At 37.5% G+C, this 22,237-nt stretch overlaps 2 protein-coding genes and 1 long non-coding RNA gene across 3 annotated transcripts; 2 read left to right on the top strand and 1 right to left on the bottom strand.

Moving 5' to 3' along the window:
- Positions 1-423: 423 nt before the first annotated feature.
- Positions 424-10,024, top strand: syt8 (synaptotagmin VIII). Its single transcript, XM_015054925.1, has 10 exons — positions 424-515; positions 2,135-2,200; positions 3,479-3,688; positions 4,702-4,865; positions 6,320-6,415; positions 6,564-6,731; positions 7,359-7,526; positions 7,800-7,917; positions 8,275-8,408; positions 9,271-10,024. The coding sequence occupies exons 2-10, from the start codon at positions 2,188-2,190 to the stop codon at positions 9,532-9,534; spliced, it is 1,335 nt and encodes a 444-aa protein (XP_014910411.1). The 5' UTR covers positions 424-515; positions 2,135-2,187; the 3' UTR covers positions 9,535-10,024.
- Positions 10,025-11,054: 1,030 nt separating this feature from the next.
- Positions 11,055-14,306, top strand: LOC106961300 (uncharacterized). Its single transcript, XM_015054926.1, has 3 exons — positions 11,055-11,461; positions 12,655-12,839; positions 13,396-14,306. Exons 1-3 carry the CDS (start codon positions 11,374-11,376, stop codon positions 14,284-14,286), a joined length of 1,164 nt encoding a protein of 387 aa, XP_014910412.1. The 5' UTR covers positions 11,055-11,373; the 3' UTR covers positions 14,287-14,306.
- A 69-nt stretch (positions 14,307-14,375) lies between these two features.
- On the bottom strand, positions 14,376-16,427 carry LOC106961301 (uncharacterized). The gene is made up of 2 exons (XR_001427742.1): positions 15,721-16,427; positions 14,376-15,674 (listed from the first exon to the last, which is right to left on the bottom strand). It is a non-coding gene; the product is annotated as an uncharacterized LOC106961301 (long non-coding RNA).
- Positions 16,428-22,237: the final 5,810 nt, after the last annotated feature.

The following is a 22,237-nucleotide window of genomic DNA, read 5'->3' as shown; positions in this document are numbered from 1 at the left end:
TTTTGTTTTTAAGAGTTTTCTTTTCAGAAGGGAGTAGAGGTTGAGTGTTAGTTTTCCAAAATGACCCCAAAAATGTGCACCATTGTGTCCACTATCTCTCTTTAAGAATGCCTGGTGCCAGAGCAAACTGAAATCTCATTACGCAAGAATGAATTTGTGCAAAAAATGTAAACATGTTTTGCATACTTCATAAGCCACTAAAAAAGATTTATTCTTATAACTAGGAACTTGTAAAACCTGCGTAGCCCCAATATACAGTAACTGAGTTTAGCTGTTTGTTTTGCCAGTTACCTGTAGCTGTTCTGGTGCTCTCATTAAATAAGAATTCCTGAAACTCCACCTGTGTTTGAACACTGACGGTGCAGGGTGAGGGTGTGGCAGCTGCTGCTGGCTCAGGTAAACACACTCAACCAGCTGAAGATGAAGGACCTCAGCAGAGCACTGACACTTTTATTAACTGTCTGAATTCATGAAGTAATGCAACAAAATCCCACAACTTGGAGCGACTGCCTCAGGTATTATGTTGGTTTTATTTTTTGAGTCATGATTCTTTTAGTGCTCACTTCATTCTGCTCCCTCTGTTTATCTGACTTTTTTCTTCTTTATGTCTTTCTTTTTGTACAGTGTAAGCGCAGACATGTTTGTAGTTCAAGAGACATTGAGGATAATGTTGCATTAAAGTAATTACAGTCCATTAAAACGGATCAGTACCGAGAATATCTATTAGTTACTTTTCAAATCCAGAAAAACTAAAATTTCATCAGTTACACTTGTTTTCACATTTGACTAATATCATTTAGTGTGACCTAATTGGTGTAGTTTACCATTATAATCAAAAGGTAACCCAAATATTGATTTTTCTTTATATTTAGAATAGAATACAGCATCATTTATTGTACCATAGTGAGAAAATTCAATTGGACAGATAGATGAGCAAAAGTATATTTTCTTATTTAAATTGAATTAAAATAAACATTTAAAATAAACTAAATGCGACTTTATTAGGGAGATCATAAACTGACTTTAAAATGTTTTATCCTGCTCACTCATGGCCTTTTGGCCTTTTTTTTTTAGAATACCAAGACAACAGCAGTCTGTTAGTCCACCATGTTACAGGTTCAAAATATAACACCAGTTAAAAGTTTACACACGCTTCATTTCTTAGTAACAGGTACACCATCTTTATCACCTCAGAGCTGGGAAACACTGTTGACTTTCCATGCATGGTTTGTAGAGCTGTGGCTCCTGAACACGGAACCAACAGGAACATTTCAAATGATGGATGAGTGAAACCTCAGCACAAACCCGGCTCTTTGTCCAGAGCCCAGTGGGTTAAATGGATTTTCTAGTTTCATGACCGATCATGCCTGAAATAAAATAAATTAAATCAGTGTGGAATAAATAAAAACAGAAATTATTTTAAACATTTCACAGACCAGTAAGAAAAATATGTTGATTAGCTGACACTGGAGGTATTTTGGCAACGAGTGTTTACAGATTATTTTTAAGCAAGCCACACTCTCAAAACAGGAAAACAGGAAATGCAGTTTAGTTTACTATTTGAGGTTTTTAAATTTTTAACTAGCTGCTGCTAGTGTTTAAAAGTGGCTTGTTGGCACAGTTCCACTTCACAGCAACTGACCAACAGTAAAAAAAAGATTAAAAAAAAAAACAATCAGAGAGAGACCTGACTGGTAACCCTGCACAATTTTTGTTTCTTTTTACATAAAACAACAGAAATATTCAACATCTTGGCAAAACAAAGTCTGAAGAACCTCAGAGTGGATGTTTAGTGAAAACTTAGTGGGAGATCGAGTCACTGTGCTCAATCAAAGTGTGAAAGTAAGATGTGTCAAACAGAGTTTGATCATTTAACTTTTAGGTTTATCTGCATAATTGACCCTTTTAGAAGCCAGAGTTTCTTTAGCAGCTAAGAATTACACAAAGCAAACTTCTTTACTGGGATGTTTTGTGATGTATTCTCCTGAGTACACTTAGACTGAAGAGCATGACTGGGAGTAAATGCAGGAAGGAGACATTTCCTCCCTTTGATTAAATGCTTAGACTCCTGCAGTTCAGCCGTTAAATGTCCCTTCCTTCCTTTTCACTCTGACACAAGTTTTCTTTTACTCAGAGTGAGAGACCTCAGAAGCAGTCGTTAGGAAAAATGAAGATGTGGACTTATCTATGAAACCCATAAGTGAGTATTACATTGAAGTTACTCCCTAGTTTTGGTTTTATTTTATGAAATACTGTTTATTTCACATGGGAGTTTACTGGCTGTATGAATAGAAACTGAGAAAATAGCTGCTAAAAAGTTAGAATAGGTTGGGTTTGTCTAATTAAAAAAATTCTAGTAGTTATGTTAGGTATTTTTTGTTCTCCCTTGTGAGGAATCAGTCTAGGACTGTCAACAACTGGAGAGAGGAAAAATAAATTGTTTTGTAAAACCACAAACATAGACGCACCTGTTAACCAGGAGCAGAAGGTATGAATGTTCCTCCATTTTTTACACAAATAATGGATAACTAAGATTTTAAGTTGTATTAATATCATTTGTAACATGTTAACAAACATCATCATATTTCATTCTTTCAAAGAATCACTCTGTAAGTATTACTTTCATATACTACATAATTTACTATTTAAAAAAAACAAACTAGAATTTTAAAATATGGTGAGAATAAAATAAAAGGTTTATGTTAACAAGTTAAAACAGGATCTGCATAATAAAAGTGAAGACTAAATTATAAATAAAAATTGCTATTATTTATTTATTATTTGTATTATTCTCTTTTTTTGGAAGAAACTAGTTAAGCTGTATATTGCACTGTAATATGTTGTATTTTCATTTATTATACCTGGAGGGACAACAGATGAAAACTAGCCTTTATGGCTAACTCTGGCATGTGATGTGATGTGCAGTGTCCCTTAAATAAACAAAAACAAGAACTAGTTCAAAATCTTTTGATTAATTATTTAAAGAGTTTAGTTCTATTGGAATTTTATCAATGAATTGATCAGACTACAGGTTAATGGTTTGCTTGTTGATTATTCAGGGTGGAGGCTGATGACTGGAATTCCAACCATGCATGTTAGCATGTATGGTGCTGGTTTTACCAAAGTTTTCACTTTTAAAGATGGCCATACGATTGCCACAATATTGACAATAAATAAATACTTAATAATTAATAAACAACCAGGAATCTTAGCATACTTGAATTTAGTGCAAACAATTGTAAAATCAGGTAAAAATGTATGATTTCTAGTATGTCTCAGACAGTGAAATCCTAGATTTAAAGAGACATGCTTTATTTTCTACCACTTTTTAAATTCTTTTTTTCTAATGATGGTTGGACTGCCCTCATTTAAAGACACATATGAATGAAATTATAAATTATTAAGGAAAATAACTGCCATTATCTTTTCTTAATGTGTGAAGCAGAGTCTTAAGTTTTTTCATATCTCTTGCTGTTAGATGTCTTCAAAATGCCTGCAGTCCATCAGCCATCAAGATCTTTGATTCGGGGACATAGAGCATCAAAATCATGGGCTCAAACAAAAGCTGGATCGTCAAAGCTAATAGTCACCAATCAACCCATCCACATCGTCTCCACCATGTCTACTCTCAATGCCTCAGTTCATCCAACTTCTGGTTCCTTTGAAGACCTGCTGGACCACATTCCCTGTAAGTCACCAACCACCAGCTGCTCCTTATTCTTGTTCTATTACTTTCTCCTTTCAGGTATGATCTATGCACCTGATGTTGTTTAACAACACCACAACAATAACACAAGTTAGAATTGGATGATCTTTGCAAACGAAAGGTTAATTCTGTTTGCTGGTGCAGATTCTTAGATCAACCAGGACTTGACAACCTTAAGTCGGTAATTATAAGACAACTGGATTTCTTCTTGCTGTTGAAATGCACAGATTATGTGATTCTAAATGCAAAGGAGACAACAGAACTTGTTTCTTGTACACATTTTGAACACTCAACATAAAGGCTTCTGTCTGAACATTGAAGTAACAGGCTTACAAATTGTTGTAAGAACAATCACACTAACAGAACCTTTAAAGTCACTGACAGGGCATTAGGACACAAGAATCATTGGTCCTATCCTCAGTTCAGATTAGTGTCTGTGTCCCTAACAATGCCGTGTCATTTGTTATGGTTGCATGTCCCACTGTGTGAATTGTAAAACTGTCTGTGAGGATGAGTCAGGGCTGCAGAATAGGTGTTGGAAAGATAAAATCTAAGTCCTCCTCCTCTGCTTGGTTGGCTTCTCATTTTTAACATAGATAGCTTCTTTCACTCGTCTTTCAAATCGGCAGTCTTCCCATGTCCAAAACATTAATGTCTTCAAACAAGTGTTTCTTGCCCTTGAGATGAACGTTCCTTACTGTGTTGGACTGCATATGCTGCTGGGCTTTTGTTTGTGTATTTCAAAACAGAAGAGCAAACTCATCGGTTCAAGAAGTTTTGTTTCATGTACATCTGAAGGACAAGGGACAAATTTAAAGACAGCAATAAGCACATATAGGTAGATTTGTGCCGGAATCAAACCTAATGTCTCTATTAGTGCGGCTGTTCTGATTATGATTTATAAATCTGTTACTTCCAACCATGTTCAGAACCAGAGAAGCCTATTCACCACAAAAAACCTCAACCTGACTATTTTTCCATTTTCCATTCTGCAGTGCCGCAATGGGCAATCTATGCAATCTTTGGACTGGGTGGCCTCATTATTCTGCTATGTTGCCTCTGCATCTGTATTAAATGTTGCTGCAAAAGGAAGAAGAGACAGAAAAAGGATCAGCAGATCCTTTTGAAGGGGTTAGATGGAAAAACAGCCACTGCTCTGGTAAGACAGGTTTCATGTAATACTGATCATTGACAGTCAATACAGTTCACACTTTAACATAATCATGTGAGATGAGTGACACATTGAATTTTAAGTTTAATAACTTATTAAACTGTGTTTAATAACTTAATAAGTTAGTTGCCTCATTTGTAATCTAGGACCATTTAAGCAACCCAGCCTCTTATTTATAAGACTCATTGAAGTTGTTAAGTAATGAAAGTACTGATAAAATTGTATTTATGTTCATGATAAGTTTAAGTCAGCTTCTCACAAGCCATTTTCTTAACATCAAGACTTAAACTTAATTTAGTGGTCAGCGGATGTCAAAGAAAACATTCTATCTTTAAGAACAAATGGTACAGTTTTTAGTTCTGTGATGTAATTTAGCCAACATGCTATAGAGAGAGCACAGCCAAATGTAAGCCTGACAGACTTGAGGGAAAAGTGAAAATCTGGAGAGGAAAGTTATCCGAGTGGAAGTAGCTGGCAGAAACCAAAAATGGGCGATTACAGTTACTGAGGAAACCAACTGAAGGACGTGGCCAAGCAAACAGGAAGCGCAGAAATCAAATGAAAAACAAAACAAAAAAAGCAATACAAATATCAACAGCTGAGCTAACAAGAGAAGAGCTAGCTGCTTCAAAAACACAAAACCAGAAACACACAAAACACCTGTCATACACAACACCCAACCCAACCAAAAATAAACATAACAAACTGCAAAGATACTTAAAGCATCATACAAATTATTTGATGTAAAAAAATATAATATTGTGAGGGTGTGCTTTATTTAAATAAAAATATGTGTTGTATATTGAATTTTAACTCTTAATTGCTTAAATTTTTTCTCAAAACTCTATAATATATGAATTATAAATCTCCGGTCACTTTAGCCACCACTCATCAGTCTGTCCATCTAGCACCACCTAGTGGTGAAATATAATTCTCTACTATCACAAAGCTCATCAGGACTAAACGTGATCACAATCAATCAATCAATCAATCAATCAATCAATCAATCAATCAATCAATCAATCAATCAATCAATCAATCGGGGTAACAAACTTATAAAAACCATAGGATTTCATATCTGTGAGTGTCTGAATGTTTTACTCAGTGAAGTCCTGTTCTCTGGCTGAACAGGCTACGTGACTGTTTACAACACTTTAAACGATTCTTTCCATATTTCTCCGAATTTGAATTCCTTCATGACTTTTCAGGCCGGGGTGACCTGCTATGTCACTCACACACATTCTTTCAGGTCTGAATGACCTGGAACATTACACTCACACATTTCCTGACTAAAATTGCACAAACAATATAATTATTCCCCTATATAAACCCTCCCTCTGCCCCCATTCCACTTTCTAGTGGAATTCTAACCAACTGAGTAGAGGATTATCTTCATTTCCACACCCTTGCTAGCAGATTTTTTTTTTTTGCTCCTTTGACAGGTTCAGCCAGACATGGAGGATGTTGACTACGGTTCAGTCAAACAATATAGAGGAAAACTGCTTTACTCTTTGGAGTACAACGCCACTTTATCCGAGGTACTTCAGTTCGTAGATGTTTACAGTGAAGAGTCTGTTGAAAATATACATTCATGATTAGGCCTTGTCTAATCTGCTTCTAAAACTGTCTTTAGCAGCCAGTTTAACAAAACCGTCATTTTATTTTCTATTTCGTTGTTGTTCACAGCTTACAGTGGGGATCAAACAAGCTGACAGCCTGAAGGCGATGGACTTGGGCAGGAGTTCTGATCCATATGTCAAAGTCTACATTCTCCCTGACAAGGCCAAGATTTTTGAGACGAAAGTGTTCAAAAACACATTAAACCCCTTCTTCAATGAGCAGTTCACCTTCCAGGTAGAAGGTTCTTGTTAAATATTTGTTCAGTGTCATGGCAACAAGCGTTAAGTTACAACAGCAAAAACCTGTTTTTTAATAGTTGATCCCAAGCAAAATCTCAGTTCCACTAGACTTGTCAGAAAGAAAGAGCAAACTACTGTGAGAACCTTCTGACTTTTGAAGAAAGATAGAATTGTTTCTGTCTTTATCTCATTTATCGAACATTAATAAATTTAGCAAATTTAAATGAACAAAAACAGGAAAATCTTAATTTTAATTTAAACAGGTGGGTGAAAAAAGGTTGTGCCTTTGTAAATATCTGGTTCCAACACATTTTCCTTGATTGGAAACAAGATGAAGATTTCTGCAGAGTGCAAGGGAGATTAATCTGAGGAAGTAATTAGGGTAATGGCAAGGAGACCTTCCAGAGTCAGAGCTCCTGAGTACATACATTTAACTCTGGATCTGAATCATTTGTGCCTGTATGTTATTGGCAATAAATGCCCATGGTGTATTTCAATAGCACAGTGTTTTAAAGTGTAGAAAAGTAGTAGATATTACATAAGCTGATGAGTACCTTAGTTGAAATTAGTCAAAAAGAAACAGAAGTATTTTTTTCTTTTAATCCATTTCCTATCTCTGCAGCTATCTAAGTCCGCTCTTCAGAAGTCCACAGCCGTGATGAAGGTGTTTGACTTCAACCGCTTCACCAAACATGAGATCATCGGCGAACTCAGGGTGCAGCTCTGCAACATCGACCAGAATCACGTCATCGAGGAGTGGCAGGACCTGGCGAAGCCCGCCAAGTTTGAGGTTTCATTTTCTGACGCTTTTTTTTCTCAAAAGAGAAAAGTAGGAAATTAAAAAATACAGCTAAAGAAGAGCCCTATTTTTTGTCAGCCATGTAAAACAAGTCATTATACGTACATAGACTCACTACACACATAGTGAAGTATGATTAGCCTTTATTCAATGCATGTTAAATATGTTTTCAGCACTCAGTTTGTGTAAAAAAATAAATAAATAAGTGTAACTAAAACTAATGAACACACTTTCAGAGTTTGTTGTGACTTTTTTGTGTTGCAGGAAGAAAACTTAGGGGAGATCTGCTTCTCTCTGTGTTATGTTCCAATAAGCAGCAAGCTCACCGTGGTGATCCTGGAGGCCAAAGACCTAAAGAGCATGGACCTGGGAGGAAGCTCAGGTACAACTAAACATATTCACCCTTATTATATTATAATCTACAATAAATAAGCTCTGATATTGTTGACAACAGCCTTTTATAACACTTTTTGGAACATGTTAGACTTTAACAAATCAATATCAAACCTATCTTTCAGTCTCAGCAATCTCCTTGTGTTTTATGCATTCATGCTAAGAGTTAGTGATTAATTTGTAGCTAATTAATCAAATTTTTGTGTAAGACTAGCTTGCTGATGTGTTTCTCTTCCAGGGCTGTGTATTGTTCAGGGACAGGAACAATTTGCCAGCCATGACATATAAAGAGATTTGCTGGTACCAGAAATTCTCTGATTTTCTTCCACTTCTTTGTTTCATGTAGATCCGTATGTGAAAGTACAGCTGACTTTGGACAAAAGGAAGTGGAAGAAAAGAATAACATCTATTAAGAAGAAAAGTCTGAACCCCTATTTCAACGAGTCCTTTACTTTTGATGTGTCACTGGATCAAATACAGGTGAGAATAATTAATTAGGTTTGGTAATTTCTAATATCATTGAAAGGTTCATTGAGTTCAATTCAGTTCACTAATACATGACATGGATTAATTACACACAGACTGTTGTTTGCTACTCTTTATTTTTGTTGATTATGATGACTTATTGCTTACAGTTAATTAAAACTCATTTAAGCTTAGAATATTGAATCAGATCAATAAAATAACATTCTTAATGTAGAAATGTTAGGTTAGCGAGAAATGTCTAATGTCTGCTTAAAGGTTATGTTTATGCTGACAAACCAGCCTCACTGTAAGACATACCCTAATTAATGAATATGGCTTTATTGCTGTATTGTAAAACAGCCAAAAGCACTGAGTTTCTTTAGTCTAAAAAACCCCAGGTTAGAGTTGCTTTTGAAACATCAGGAATGAAACATTAATCAACATTCAGACGTGTAACAATGCCACTTGACAATTGTTGACTGTGTGTTCCACAACTTTGTATTTTTTTGTATGTGTATTTTCATGATGCAAAGCTCTTTGAACTGCTTTGTTGCTGAAATGTGCTATGCAAATAAACTTGACTGATTGCTTGATATATATATCTATATATATCACTGCTGACACCAGTTACTCCTAGATCTTTGGACATAGAGTCATGTGGTCATAAGGTGCCTAGCCTTTTTGACAATAGCTATCCACACTATTTTTGATAAATCCCATCTTGAATCTATAATAGTTTGAAATATTGACTTTTTGAGATGCGCACAAAGCACAATCAGATATGTAAATTTGTCAATATTGCCAAAAGAGTCAATATCGAAAATAAAGGCCCCATTTATTTGTTGTTTCTCAGTGCTGGTCTTGTTTTTGTCTTCAGAGGGTGAACCTGGTGATCTCAGTTTGGGACCATGATGCCATGAGCAGGAACGACAGCATGGGAAAACTGTTCCTGGGCTGTGATTCCACAGGAAATCAGCTGAGGCACTGGGCCGACATGCTGTCCAACCCGCGGCGACCGGTCGCTCAGTGGCACAGCCTGCTGTCGGCTGAGCAGGTCAACGCCAGCTTGGGACTGAAAAGGAAAATCCCTGTTCCCAACAAATTTAAAGAAAATAAACTATTAAAAAAACATTTTAAATAGACAGGAAAGTATTCTGAAAAAATATTTTCTGGTGAATCAGTAATGTTGATCACACTGTAGGATATGCATGTAGGACTCACATTTGGGCAACAAAATTCGATCACATTAAGAATACCTCAACAATTCTGTAATATCAGATTCTATCCGTGTAAAAATACCCCTGGTTACATTCTCGTGCAAAATCTGTGCAAACCAGAGTTTGGATTTGGGTTTACACAAAGAAAATCTCCTTAAATAGTTCATCAGGTCAAATGATGTGTCTGAGTTATGAAGCATGGATTTTTGGGAAGCTCATCCAAATTTCCGATTTCATTCAAATTTCAAGCATTCATGTCTCCTGAATGCTTTCACATTTTATGAAGGTACGAACACAAACATAAATGTATTTCATTATGGTTTTATGTAACAGCATGATTGTAAAGAGAAAGCAAAATATATTGTTTCCAATTATATATTTTCAGTTTTTATAAATAAATAAATGTAAAAAGTGTGTCATGTATACTTTGTTGAACCATCTCTCCTGTCTTTGGAATATGTCCACCATTAGTATTTTGAAAAGAATATGGAGAAACGTCTGATGCAGATGTTATGCATAGTGCTGATGTCAAACTGATGGCTTTATCTCTCTTTCTCAAATTGTGACTGGATAAACAGATGGAACTCAGAGGAAACTTATTGTTGCTGGTTTATGACCAAAATATTCTGCTGCTTTTCAACAATACTTAGGGAACTTCAAGCTTGTCTTGTTTACTTGGAAATAAACCTCCAGACCAATACATTTAATGTTTCTCCCCTTTCCTTTTTCCAACTTATCCTTTTTGTTTGGTATAGTCTGCATTTGTGAAATACAATTTAAATGTGTATTTTTCATAACGCTGAGAAATACCTCCTGTAACACTTGATATTGCTGGTTGCTGCCATATTAAATCAGGGTAAAATTTTCTTAATGGTGAACAGATATATCACCATTAAGAAAAGTCAACTCCGAGCTTATTAATGTTCACAATCTGTTGGCTGTCCTTTATAAAATTGTAGCTAAAATTTGGAATATTTTTGATAAGTAAATATTGTCACCTTCCTAAAATAATGGCCTAAGTCATTTTTTTGCCTAAATTTCTTTCTTTCTTTCTTTCTTTTTACCTAATTCTTTGACAATGAAAAGGTGGTGATTTTATTATTATTATTATTATTATTATTATTATTATTATTATTATTATTATTATTACTTAATTAACAAATTTTATTTAATTATTTACTATTACTTAGGCCAAAATTTCAGTAAGGTGACAATATGAAACAATATTTTTTATTGCAGATTTGGTTTTTATCTTGCATAAAACTAACTTTAAAAAATCCAAGTACAAGCAACTAATAAAATAAGTGCTTCCAGGTCGTTTTTTAGGTCTTCTATATTTTCATTGTTTTCTACGTTCTTTTGATCCTCGCGCCCAAACAGGATTTACTCAACATCCTCAAGGACGCGTGAAAAGTCAAAAGTTTTTTGGTCCTGTTGACTTTCCATATCCACCAACCAGCAGCAGCTAGCTGGTGCGCATTCTGCCCTCGTTCGGCAGCTGGACCGATATAACCGCTTTATCCCTCATGTCAGCCCGGGCTGCTGGTGAGCATGTCTTCGCTCATTTTAACCCGAATTCCTCAACCGCACTAGCAGACTGACACAACTCCCAGAGAGTTAGCTGTGTGTTTGGCTAGCAGCGAACGGAGCTGCTAATGGCTGAAGCGATGTTTGTGAGATGCAGCTGAAGTGCTGTTCGGCCTGGCAAAGATGACGTTCCGACCGAGCCTCGGTGATGTTCCTCTGGCTGCGGTTGGCGGAAGATGGACACCGAGGACGGGTGGACACCAGAACTGACTGCTGACGAACTTCGAAATCCGAAGGTGCTTTGCAGACACAATGGGAGAATCGGTAAGAGGACTGTTCTGTGGTTTCTGAGTCGGTTCCCAGCAGCAAGGTGACCTGTCACACCGACAGATGTTGGAGCTCATAGCCTGATCCAGAGCTGCAAGTTCATCACGATTTCCTCGGCCTGAATGAATACACACAAGTTTCTGAACGAGTCCCAGCCCATGTTTTAATATCTCCTAATATTGCCAAGCAAATGAAAACGGAATTTATTATCTTAAAATCAACTAATGGTCAGTTTTTACTGTGATGCTGTTCACACCTGGAGTTATTGTCCTCCTTGGACTTGTGATAAACCTGATAGTCATTTTACATTTGGTCAGTGAAGAGAGGCCGACTGTAGCTCAGCTGATGTTTCTGTAAAATCCATCTTTTATTCTGCTTCTCCTGATGTTTCATTGCGACATGATGCATTTTGTTTTGATGTTTTATTTACAGCCTGTCTAGAGGGGGAAAAAAGTATGCTGACATCTTAGCCTCAACATTTGGAGCCATAATACTCAATAACTGCCAGATTTGTTGTTATTGTGAGAGAAAAAAATATAAAAAACCCCAAAACAGATAAAAGCGAAAATCCTTCCTGAACCAAATATTCCATGCTAATGTGCTACATTCTCAAATTGCTAAAAAATGTTTTCTCCATTGATACCTATTATTATCAGATCAGTCTAAAGTTTTTCATTTTATGCTTTCAAAACTCCAGTATAAAGTTGCATGTTGTCACTGACCATAGCTGGTACGACTGCATCTACGGTATTCTGATTCATAGCTTGCAACAAGCAGCTGTGAAAAACAGTTTGTAACGTCAGTTGACATATTTAACTCGTTTAATACTCTACACTGCTAAATTCTTTAATATGTGGATCAGTCACTTCTGCGTTGCTCTTATGATTTTTGGGGATGCACTGATTGTATTTTTCTTCCCGATCACCAATAACTGATCTTTCAAAAGCCTGACTTGCCAATTCCAATTTTGGCCATTACCAATTTCTTTTTGTTTGAAAAGTTTCTAAATATAGCAACTAAGTTACAACAATGGAGTACCTATTGTTAGGAAATGAACTGCTTGTCATTGGTTTAATATTAGTTTCTTTGGTTTCTAAGCTTTCTGACTGGCACAGCATTTTCATTTTAATGATTATTCATTATGGTTGGCTTGTCCTCACTGGTTGACATGTATGTTTTGTGTATTACAGGTTCTTGTCCTGATCTAGCCATGAATAGGAGTGAGCACACTAACGCCAGGCATGTCCCTGTGGCCCTCACTCCTCAGCTCCCCCTCAGAGCCCATCGGCCCCTGTGCGCGTCGGTCTCCTCCGACAGCAGCGGCCGCTTCAAGGCTCTGGAGACTGAGGAGTGGAAGAACAACCTCAAAGCTCAGGTACAGACAATAAACAAAGCTGGTTTGGTTTTCCTTGGAAAACAGTAAACCTGGACAAAACAAAACAAAAAACTATAAACAGTAAAAATTCTCATTAGGATTGTACTAATATGCCAGTCTACTTTTTTTTCTTTTTTTTACAGGAATATCTAAACTAAATAGATTTTTGTGAAAAGTTCAATATTTTTTGTCATTCAATTTAGAAAGTAAAACTCCATATAGAAAAAAAACTCCACACACAGAGTGAAATATTTCGGTCCTTTATTTCTTGCACTTAGTTGTTCATGGCTTACAGATTACAGAGGAGGAGCTTTGTGCAAATGGGAGGAGCTTTGTATGAGTGAATGTTTAGGAACTCCTAATGATTGCCACGGGAGATTCAAGAATTTTCCGAACATGCCTGAAAGAACTAAAACAAAACTCCAGGTACGTTTTTGATGAAGGAATAACATTCTAACATAATGTAAAGCTCAAAAATGGCCACACAGGACCACTGGCAGCAGAATGAAGGATTTTGACTGGAGGTTCATGTTCATGTGTGTGTGTGTTCTTCCAGATGGAACTGGCCCACAGTGCAGGAGCGGCCAGCAGCACAGGTTCCCTAGAACGAGCCTCCATGTTCTGCGCGTCGGCCTCGGCCTCTCTGTCCAGCCCCGGCCCCTGCCTGCCCAGCCCCCCCGTGGAGACCCTCAGCAAGAGCAAATCCTCCAGCCGCTTCTCTCTCTTCTCCCCTCCGTGGAACAGCAGCTCTGAGTCCGACTCCAACCCACCATCCCGCTCGGGCTCCAAGAAGCTGCGCAACTACAGCCGGAGAGCGGCCACGGGGCCGGCCGGGGCCCGGGCCCCCGACGTGCTGGAGCCCAAACGGAGCGGCCCCGAACACTTCCAGTACTCTGAGCCGGTCATTTCCCGAGTAACAGACTACATCTACGTGGGCAACTTGAACGCGGCGTACAATGGCCGCACGCTGTGCCGCAACAACATCGACAGCATCATTGACATGAGCAGCGCGCCCGGAGAGCCGGCCCCCTCCCTCAGCCTCATCCCCTGCACCTGCTCCCGCGGGTCCCGGCACAGCTGGTCCCGCCTCAAAGTGGACATGGGGGACATGCCGGACACGCTGGACGAGCGGCCGGCTCTGAAGCACTGCTGCTTTGAGGACATCAACGAGTGCATAAATGCATCCACAGAGAAGAGGAAGCGTGTGCTGGTCCACTGCCGGGACGGGTTCTCTCTGGCGCCCATGTGCATCATCCAGTACCTGATGGTGAAACAGAACATGAGGCTAATTGCTGCTTATGAGCTGCTGAGAGCCAAGTACCCAGTCAACATCAAGGAGTGTCACCAGAACGTTCTAGTGAGTCTGGAACGAGCCCTGTGGCCCGGCGGGGAGGTGGACCCCAAGTGCTTCAAACAGGCGCTGTCCCGCAAGCTGGCCTGGACATGATGTCCCCCCACCCCCAACAGACACACACATGCACACACCCTCATCACTCCCCCTTGTCTGCCTGGCTGCTCCTTCTGTTGCTTTCTTCATTGGGTTGGTACATTTTCCACTGAAACCACCACGGGCAGCTGTACTTGTCCTTCTAGATATTACTGCACCTTTTTTAAATTTATTTGGTGAAGAGAAATAATTTCCATGTATTTCTTTATCAAATATTTAAATGGATCTGGCAACAACAACTTTGATTGCAAATGCTTAACAGTTTGCTCTACACCTAGTGTTTCGCTCTTTCGTTCACATCTGGCTTACATTCAAAGTCTATGTGGAGGTGCATCAGACTTGTCAAAATCGCTCTAGCTGTTGTTTTCCATTGCCGACCTATTTTGTCTGACGCATCAGAAGGGCTTGATGCGTCAAACGGTTCAAATCGCACCACGCTAGATGCTTGAAATGTGTCGCAACGGGCCATCGACGTGCCTCCACCTAGACTTTGAATGTAAATCACCCACTTGAATGCACCATTACAGCCAATATAAAATAAATAATAAAGAAAGTGAAAGTGACAAAAACAATATGTTGACTACCATGGTCAAACATTTAAAAATGAATTGCAACAGTCGTTCTTTCAGATGGTTCAGAAAGTGTGGTTGGGAATTATAAATTCAGGGTTTCTGCCAGAAAACTTGCGCTACCGTTTTTTCTAGTTAAAAATGTTTAGAGTTGACAGGAAATTTGAAAATATCACAAGGTCATATTGTGCTATTGGAATCCATTACTAACAATACCTAAACAGTAACTATAAAATCTTAAAAAGGCAAACATGAAAAAACCCCTATAATAAATAAATAAACAATAAACAAACAATGCTTGGCCTGGTGGGGGCTGGGGGGCAGTAAAGCCAGACTGATAATACATTGAGGAAAACCCTGAAATATAACGTAAAATAAGCAACAGGGCATGACGTCGCTCAGGGGGCAAAGTATAGAACTACACTGAATAGATCTGCCCTCATTGTTCAGGCACATTGTGACAGATAACTAATCTAGAGGCTTTTTTTAAACATCAGAACCGATACAGATCTTGACGTTGGACTTTTTCATCTCTAATTGTGACTTTGTTCTCCACCCTTTCTGTTCAGGACTAGCATCCACAGCTGCTTGGTTCCACAGTGTTTTATCTGTAGCCGTACAGTGAATTTATGTTCCTGTTTCTTTTCTGCATCATGCTAATGTTCTGTTTTTCTGTATCGGGGTAAAATCTTTTAGTGAGCTGACTCAGGAGACTGTTGATGTCAAAGCAATGTGGCATTTATGTTCTTCTTTTGCGACATAGAATATAGGGAGTATTCTGTGGTGTAAACCAAGGCCAGGTTCGGACACTGATCTTGGCTGAATTGTGCTGATAATCTTAAGTAGACTTATACGTTCACAGAACAAAACTAAGGTTATGCAGATGTGGAATTCGTTTCAGACATTAGAAAGAGAGATTTTGGACGTAATCAGCATGCCAGTGATTGACCTGTTAGTTATTTACTGTCTGTTTCTGACTATGTGGATTAGTGGTTCCCAACCGTTTTTGCGTCAGTTTTGGTAAAACCTTTAACTTGAAGCAGTTGCTAGACATGATAACTTTAGCTAGAAACTTAAATCTGGGATCACTATGGATGATGCTCAGCAGAAAGACATTTGACAGTCCCATATTTCTTTTTGGACACTTGGTAACATGAGTTACATCTTTTGCATTCTAATCTTCTAATCACAGGCGAATGTATTTTTATTTTCATTTGAATTACTCTCCATAATAAAAATTCAATTAAAGTTTTAGCTCTATGAAATACATATTTAAAAAAATGCAATTACATTTTTTTAAAAGCATGAAGCAGGAGACAATCTATGTGCCGGTGATGGAGTCAGCTAATATTACAAATCATTTGAATAATGCTGCATGTTATCATAATGTTTCTAATTCACTTTTCAACACGTCAGTCTTTGTTTTCACACGAGGATACTAAATATTTACGCAATTTCATCCCTTTTACCGAGTTGCTAAAAAGTGTCAAGAAATACTCGCCATTGGTTCCTCTGTGCATCAATTTTAATAAATTGTTTTTTATTAAAGCCAAAACAAGAGGGCAGTTTAGAGCAGGGGTCCCCAAACTACGGCCCGTGGGCCGGATCCGGCCCGCCTCCTCATTTGGTCCTGCCCCTGAACAATACCAGAGAGCATTCAGTGTTTTTTTCATATATATATATATATATATATATATATATATATATATATATATATATATATTTTATAGGTATATATATATTTTATAGATTTTTCTTCAACCACCAGGGGGGCTCTTGAGCAGATATGAAACTTAGTTTCCCTCAATGGAATATATACTAGTCAGTACCAGTCACCGTTTCGCTCACGGTTTTTTCCCACTTGCATTCTCGGTAAAAATCTATCTATAAACGCTAATATGTTGTCGGCAGTAATCCAGCCCCCCCCCGTCAGAAAAGGGAACAGTCATGTGGCCCTCGCAGGAAAAAGTTTGGGGACCCCTGGTTTAGAGAATAGAAAAGCCTTCTGGCTTTTTCTTTGTAGCTCTTCATGCTTTCTATTTTGTTGACTTCCTGGTTGCGTGTTTGGGGTAATTCAAGGAATACTGACTGACTGATGCAATACTATTATTGTTTATAGCAGCAAATCTTAAACTCTCGTGACATTTGTGTTTGTGAAAATCTAATTGAAACTATTTAAACCTTGCATACACGTGCGACTGTACACGACCTCCTACTGGCCGCCAGGTTGGGAACCACTGACTGTAACAACACTTCCTACAGAGTTCACCTGTCTAGTTTTAAGAGAAGTAAAATCTACAAATGACGTGGAGCTTTTTATAGTACAGCATCAGCCTGCAAAGATTTCAACTGGGAACGGTATTGAAGTAAAACAGCCAATGACCTGTTTTCACAACTTTATCAGTATGGGAGAATAATGGTGCGTAGAGATGATTGGTCATTCCACATTTAGAGATTTTGCACTTTGCAGGAGTAATTTTAGGATGTCATAACATCAGTTAATACCACAACACCCAAAACAAAACTAAAAATGGTGCTTACACAGCGTTCCTGATAGCCATATAATTGTGTTAGATGCTGATTTGGCCAGACAGATTGCGTTCAGACTGCCTAACTGATTTAGACATCCGTTTTCAAGGCCACCTGAAAGTGTTTCCAAGGAAACCGTTCCCTCTGCTTCTTGAATCCTGTCCACACAGGATCGGATCACTCAAAACACATGTCAGCGCCAGGTGGGAACAGGAAAATAAGTTTGAGGTGGTTCAGTGAAACAACAAATTTTACTCTAAATTGCAGTCAACGATTTCAGAGAAGAGCTGTGGATTCAATACGTTTGAAAGAGACGCAGCTTTTTTTCTAGGCTGTGTGATGCTGTGAGAGCTCATGCCACCCCTCCACAAATGCCATCCTGGGCTGTTGCCCATATCAGAAACCGCCACTGCCCACACCAACTTTTGTTTCCATGTTATGCATGGAATGAAATGTTACAGTAGACGCGTTGCCATTGACCATGTAATAGAGCAATTTGAATTTTCAATAATAAATTAGCTTAATGGAATCACGGCAATTTTGAAAAAACTCAATTTTAACTAAAAAGTGTTGGCACTAGAATGCGGTGTTTTTTTTGTTGTTGTTGGCTGTATCGAAATTGGTTTATTTCACAAAACTGCAACGGAAGCATGTTCTTTGCATTACGAGTCATGAGCAACTACCACTTGTGCAAACCACAAAGAAGACGAAAGAAAGTAGTTGGAAGAAGGTGGCACAGTATTGTTTCTAATGACGTGAACAAACTTATTCACATGTGATTCTAATTGTGTTTCTTATGTAATGGAAACACCATAATTACAAAATTGTGATTTTCTGACATTAGCGGAGCATTGAGAAAGTTTTGCACACATTTGTAATGGAAACGCAGCTAGTTTGAATCTCGCATTATCTCACAAGCTGAAATCTCATTCCAAACTGCTTCAGGTTCTGTGTGTGAAAAGTCGGAGAGAATTTATGACCCAGTCAGTCACATTTCACCAACTTTACGACCACTGTGAGCCCAGATGAGTGATGATCCTATTTGGAAGTCAGCTGTTCTTCCTGAAATCTCTGGGTTTGGATCTCATTGGACTTTGAGTTGCTTCTACACCTAGCTTTAAATATTCCACATGTTGCATCTCATTGAACATGTTTTATTTGTTGGGCCTGTCTTTGTCTCCTGATGTGTGGTCTGACCCATCCTCTGTGTGTCACGGTACCAGTTCATGTGCAGCCACTTCCTTTCTCCATGTTCCACGGCGTTGTTTAGGTTTTGTTCTGTCTGTGTTGTTAGTTATTTTCTGTTTAATTTTTACTTTTTAGTTGCATTTAAACCTATACCAATATTCCAAACTGCCATATTAATGTGCACTAACCAGATTAAGGCAATGAATCAGCAATCTAGACTTGCTACTGTTGGGTCACTTCCTATAATGGTAAAAATAAGTTCTGCCCATTTAAATGCTGAAGTTTTTTTTTTTAATGTTTTTTCTGTATTTATTTTTATTGGGATATACTTTTCCACAAATGTTTCTATTTTGAGTTTATCTTTAACAAAGGGTGAGATGATGATGATATAAACTTTGTTTTATGGGTTTGACGTTTTAGGATTAAAATAAGATGATTTTAGAACCCGTTCACCACAGTGCCACTGCAACACTGTACTTTAAACCTTAGAACTTGAAAGCAGATGCACTAACTAAATCAGAGACAAACTGGTTCTTATTTCTGTCTGCATTGTAGGTTTGAAAATGGTCTTTTTTAATCAAATTTCGGCACCAGTAGATCTACTAACCTTGACAGTCAGAACATAAATCAAAATCTGCATTTCCACTGCTGTGAAAGTATAGTCTAGTCTTTGTAAAATTAAATTTACTCCCCAATATATGAAGTAATGGTGTTTAAAAAGAGACCAATCAAAAGGAATATCAAACACAAAATATCAGCAAACAAATACAAATACCTTCTTTCACAGGTTAGCGTCCTCTACAGGCCTTATGCCAAACTGCAAACTGGGCTCAACATTTGCAGACGATGTACTGAATGATGTTTTCAAAGTTTAAAATTCAGGATCGATGCTTTGAACTAGGAGTGGACCATATGGACTTAGAAAATCATTGCAATATTTTGTGGTACTCTTGTGATAACGACAAAAATGAATTAGAAAAATACTAATTGCCTCTTTTTTATGGCTGTGAATGCATGGAACAGCTTTCAGAGCGGCACAAACATGGTTCTTGGTTAACATTCCCCTTTGAAATGGGCTTCTTCTTAAGATTAAACTGCATGTAGTAACTGCATCAAATCAATTTTCTGATATTTATTGGAAATATCAGCTTGTGCCCCCATGGAACAAACTGTGGAGAAAATAGTAAAAATAACTTTTGTGATAATACTGTCAGTTTTTTCACATCATTAATTGATGTGAAAGAAAATGCTTGACCAAAATTATACGAAAGTTTTTACGATAAACAAGGCAATAAATACCCACCTCTACTTTAAACTTCACAAATGTATATCTGACCTCTGCTGCATTTCTTTGTCTTCACAATAATGTTTGTGCTCTAAAATTCTCTTGGAGAATGTGGACAGTGTTGCACCTCCTGCAGCTTTTATATCAGCTTAACTTTTTTTAAGACAGACTTTTTTATTTACTCAGATTCCATCATTCTCATATTTCAGCTTTGGAGTTTTCTTTATGTAGTTTTTAACATTTGTTATCTGCATGAAAAGATGTTTGCAGCAGCAAAATGCTGCTGGGTCCCGTGAAAATCAATATTCATCATTATTTGATGTATCATAGCAATAAGTGGCTACACATAATCTATTTGGCATCTTGTAGTTTAGATCCTTTTTAATTTTTAATCAAAAATAGTATTTACCACATGCACAAAAATTGGGCTTCAGGTACTTTGGATCCAGATGATGTCACCGTCCATATATGAAACTATCTCTGTTTAACAGAGAGCCATGGCTGCAGCAGCTGTTTCTTTGTTGGCAAGAAGTGCTTTTATAATTGCTCCACAAATAGCGAAAAGGCTGGTAATTTATATATTTTTCATACTTTAAGTATTTATTGGTATTCTGGCTCTAAACTGCAAGGTAGAGGCCATGGTAGGCATGTACAACACTGGGTTACAAAAAATATATTTTGGAAATTGTCTGTTTTTTCAACTGAATTAGGATTATTTTGCATCGCTGAATCCAAAAATGACGTCCATTTTTCTCAATCAGGTTTTTATTCTAATTTGCTTTATAGAAATCTGATTTTCTGACTAAATTGATGAAATTTTTGTGACATTATCAGTTCATTTCTGTTAATATTTCTCATCCAAAAAAGGTTTTTTGGAGAAAAAGATGGTTTTCTAACATAATGTATTAATTAAATGTCACAAACTTGGATTTCTGTAAATTGAATAATAAACACTACTAAGGGTAAGTACATGTGAATTGAACATTACATCTTCATTGTGTAAAATTCTCCGTCTCTTTTCTGTCCTGATGGAATCTCTCCTCCTGCTCATCACTCATTGATCAGATTGTCAGGAAACCGAGATTTTGATGCTCATGTTGCTTCATAGTTCAGAAAGTTGACCTGTTTGAGCAAAACCAATGTGATTTTTGGATTCAGCCAGTGTAATGGATCCGCTGGATCACCGATGTGAAATTGTAGCTGAGGTTTCTTTTAAGACCCCTATCTTTATAATATACCAATAATTAAAGTAATTACTTGCTAAGGCCATAAGTTAAATGCAATTTAGTAATCGCCAAAGAAAACTTGAATTTGTTCTGAATAACAAAAAATCTGTGGAGCTGCAGCAGAGTTCACCCAAGTTTATTTTTATTTTTTGGTCAGGAAATTATGCATCTTTTCATATTTATATATCTGGAGCTGATTCTTTTATTTTATTATATTTTTTTTTATCAGTGTTTAAATGTCAGACTTGCACCATAACAGGAAACTGAATTATAATGGCTACATGAAGGTATGATATTTTGTATTTTGATTTTGCTTGAATCCTAATAGTTTGTATTTGCTATATTTGGTCCCTATCAGACGGTGTCTCTCTCTAAGCACATCTGTCATGTGAAGGGTGCGGCTGTAGTGGAAGTATGGTGCCTTCGTTCAGCGTCGTTTTGTATGCCTTGTGGTGACATTTTGCACAATTTGTATGAATTTAACCTCTTGATATCTTGTACAGAAACAATGTCTATTTCTGGATGTTTTATTTGGATGGAAGGTGTCCATGTGACATTTGAGTGATGTGGTTTTTGCTGTTCTCTTCGGTGGTTGTGAAAGCCTAGTAAATGAGCAGATGTTGAAGTACTCCTGCAAAGCACTCTGAAAAAACAACAACAGTGTTTTGGTGTCTTCTTGTTGTAAATGATGCACATCAGTCCAATGCTAATCTGTTCTCTCAGGTGATTTCTTATTGGCCCACAATGTTTTTAATGAATTTGATGTTTTAAAATGTGAAGCAATGCATTTCTCATCTTACTTTTCCAAAGTTAATGTTAATTTCTATTGTTAAAACATTAAAATGCTGTTGTACACCTTGGTGGACTTTTTTGTTGTTTTTGTTGAAGTCAGGCAATTTAAAAGTCCAAGATAAAATTGAGCTTAGATTTCTAACACGTTTAAAGATATTTTTAAATTATTCTTACTGTGAAAATTCTGAGTCGGGATGGAAAAAATTTGGTCTCTCAGTTGTTTTCCAGTGGCCTGATCGTTAACGTCTCCTCAGTATCCTCCCAGCTGCTGCAGCCTCACTTTTCATCGCCTCTGCTCCCGGACGTCCCCAGCACATTAACATGAACCACTATTCATTTTCTTCCTGCATGCGTTGCTGATT

Source organism: Poecilia latipinna, unplaced genomic scaffold (genome assembly GCF_001443285.1).
Source record: "Poecilia latipinna isolate Pla-1442-1.1 unplaced genomic scaffold, P_latipinna-1.0 Scaffold1286, whole genome shotgun sequence".
In the NCBI taxonomy this organism is placed as follows: Eukaryota; Metazoa; Chordata; class Actinopteri; order Cyprinodontiformes; family Poeciliidae; genus Poecilia; species Poecilia latipinna.
This window is presented reverse-complemented; position numbering and strand designations above follow the sequence as displayed.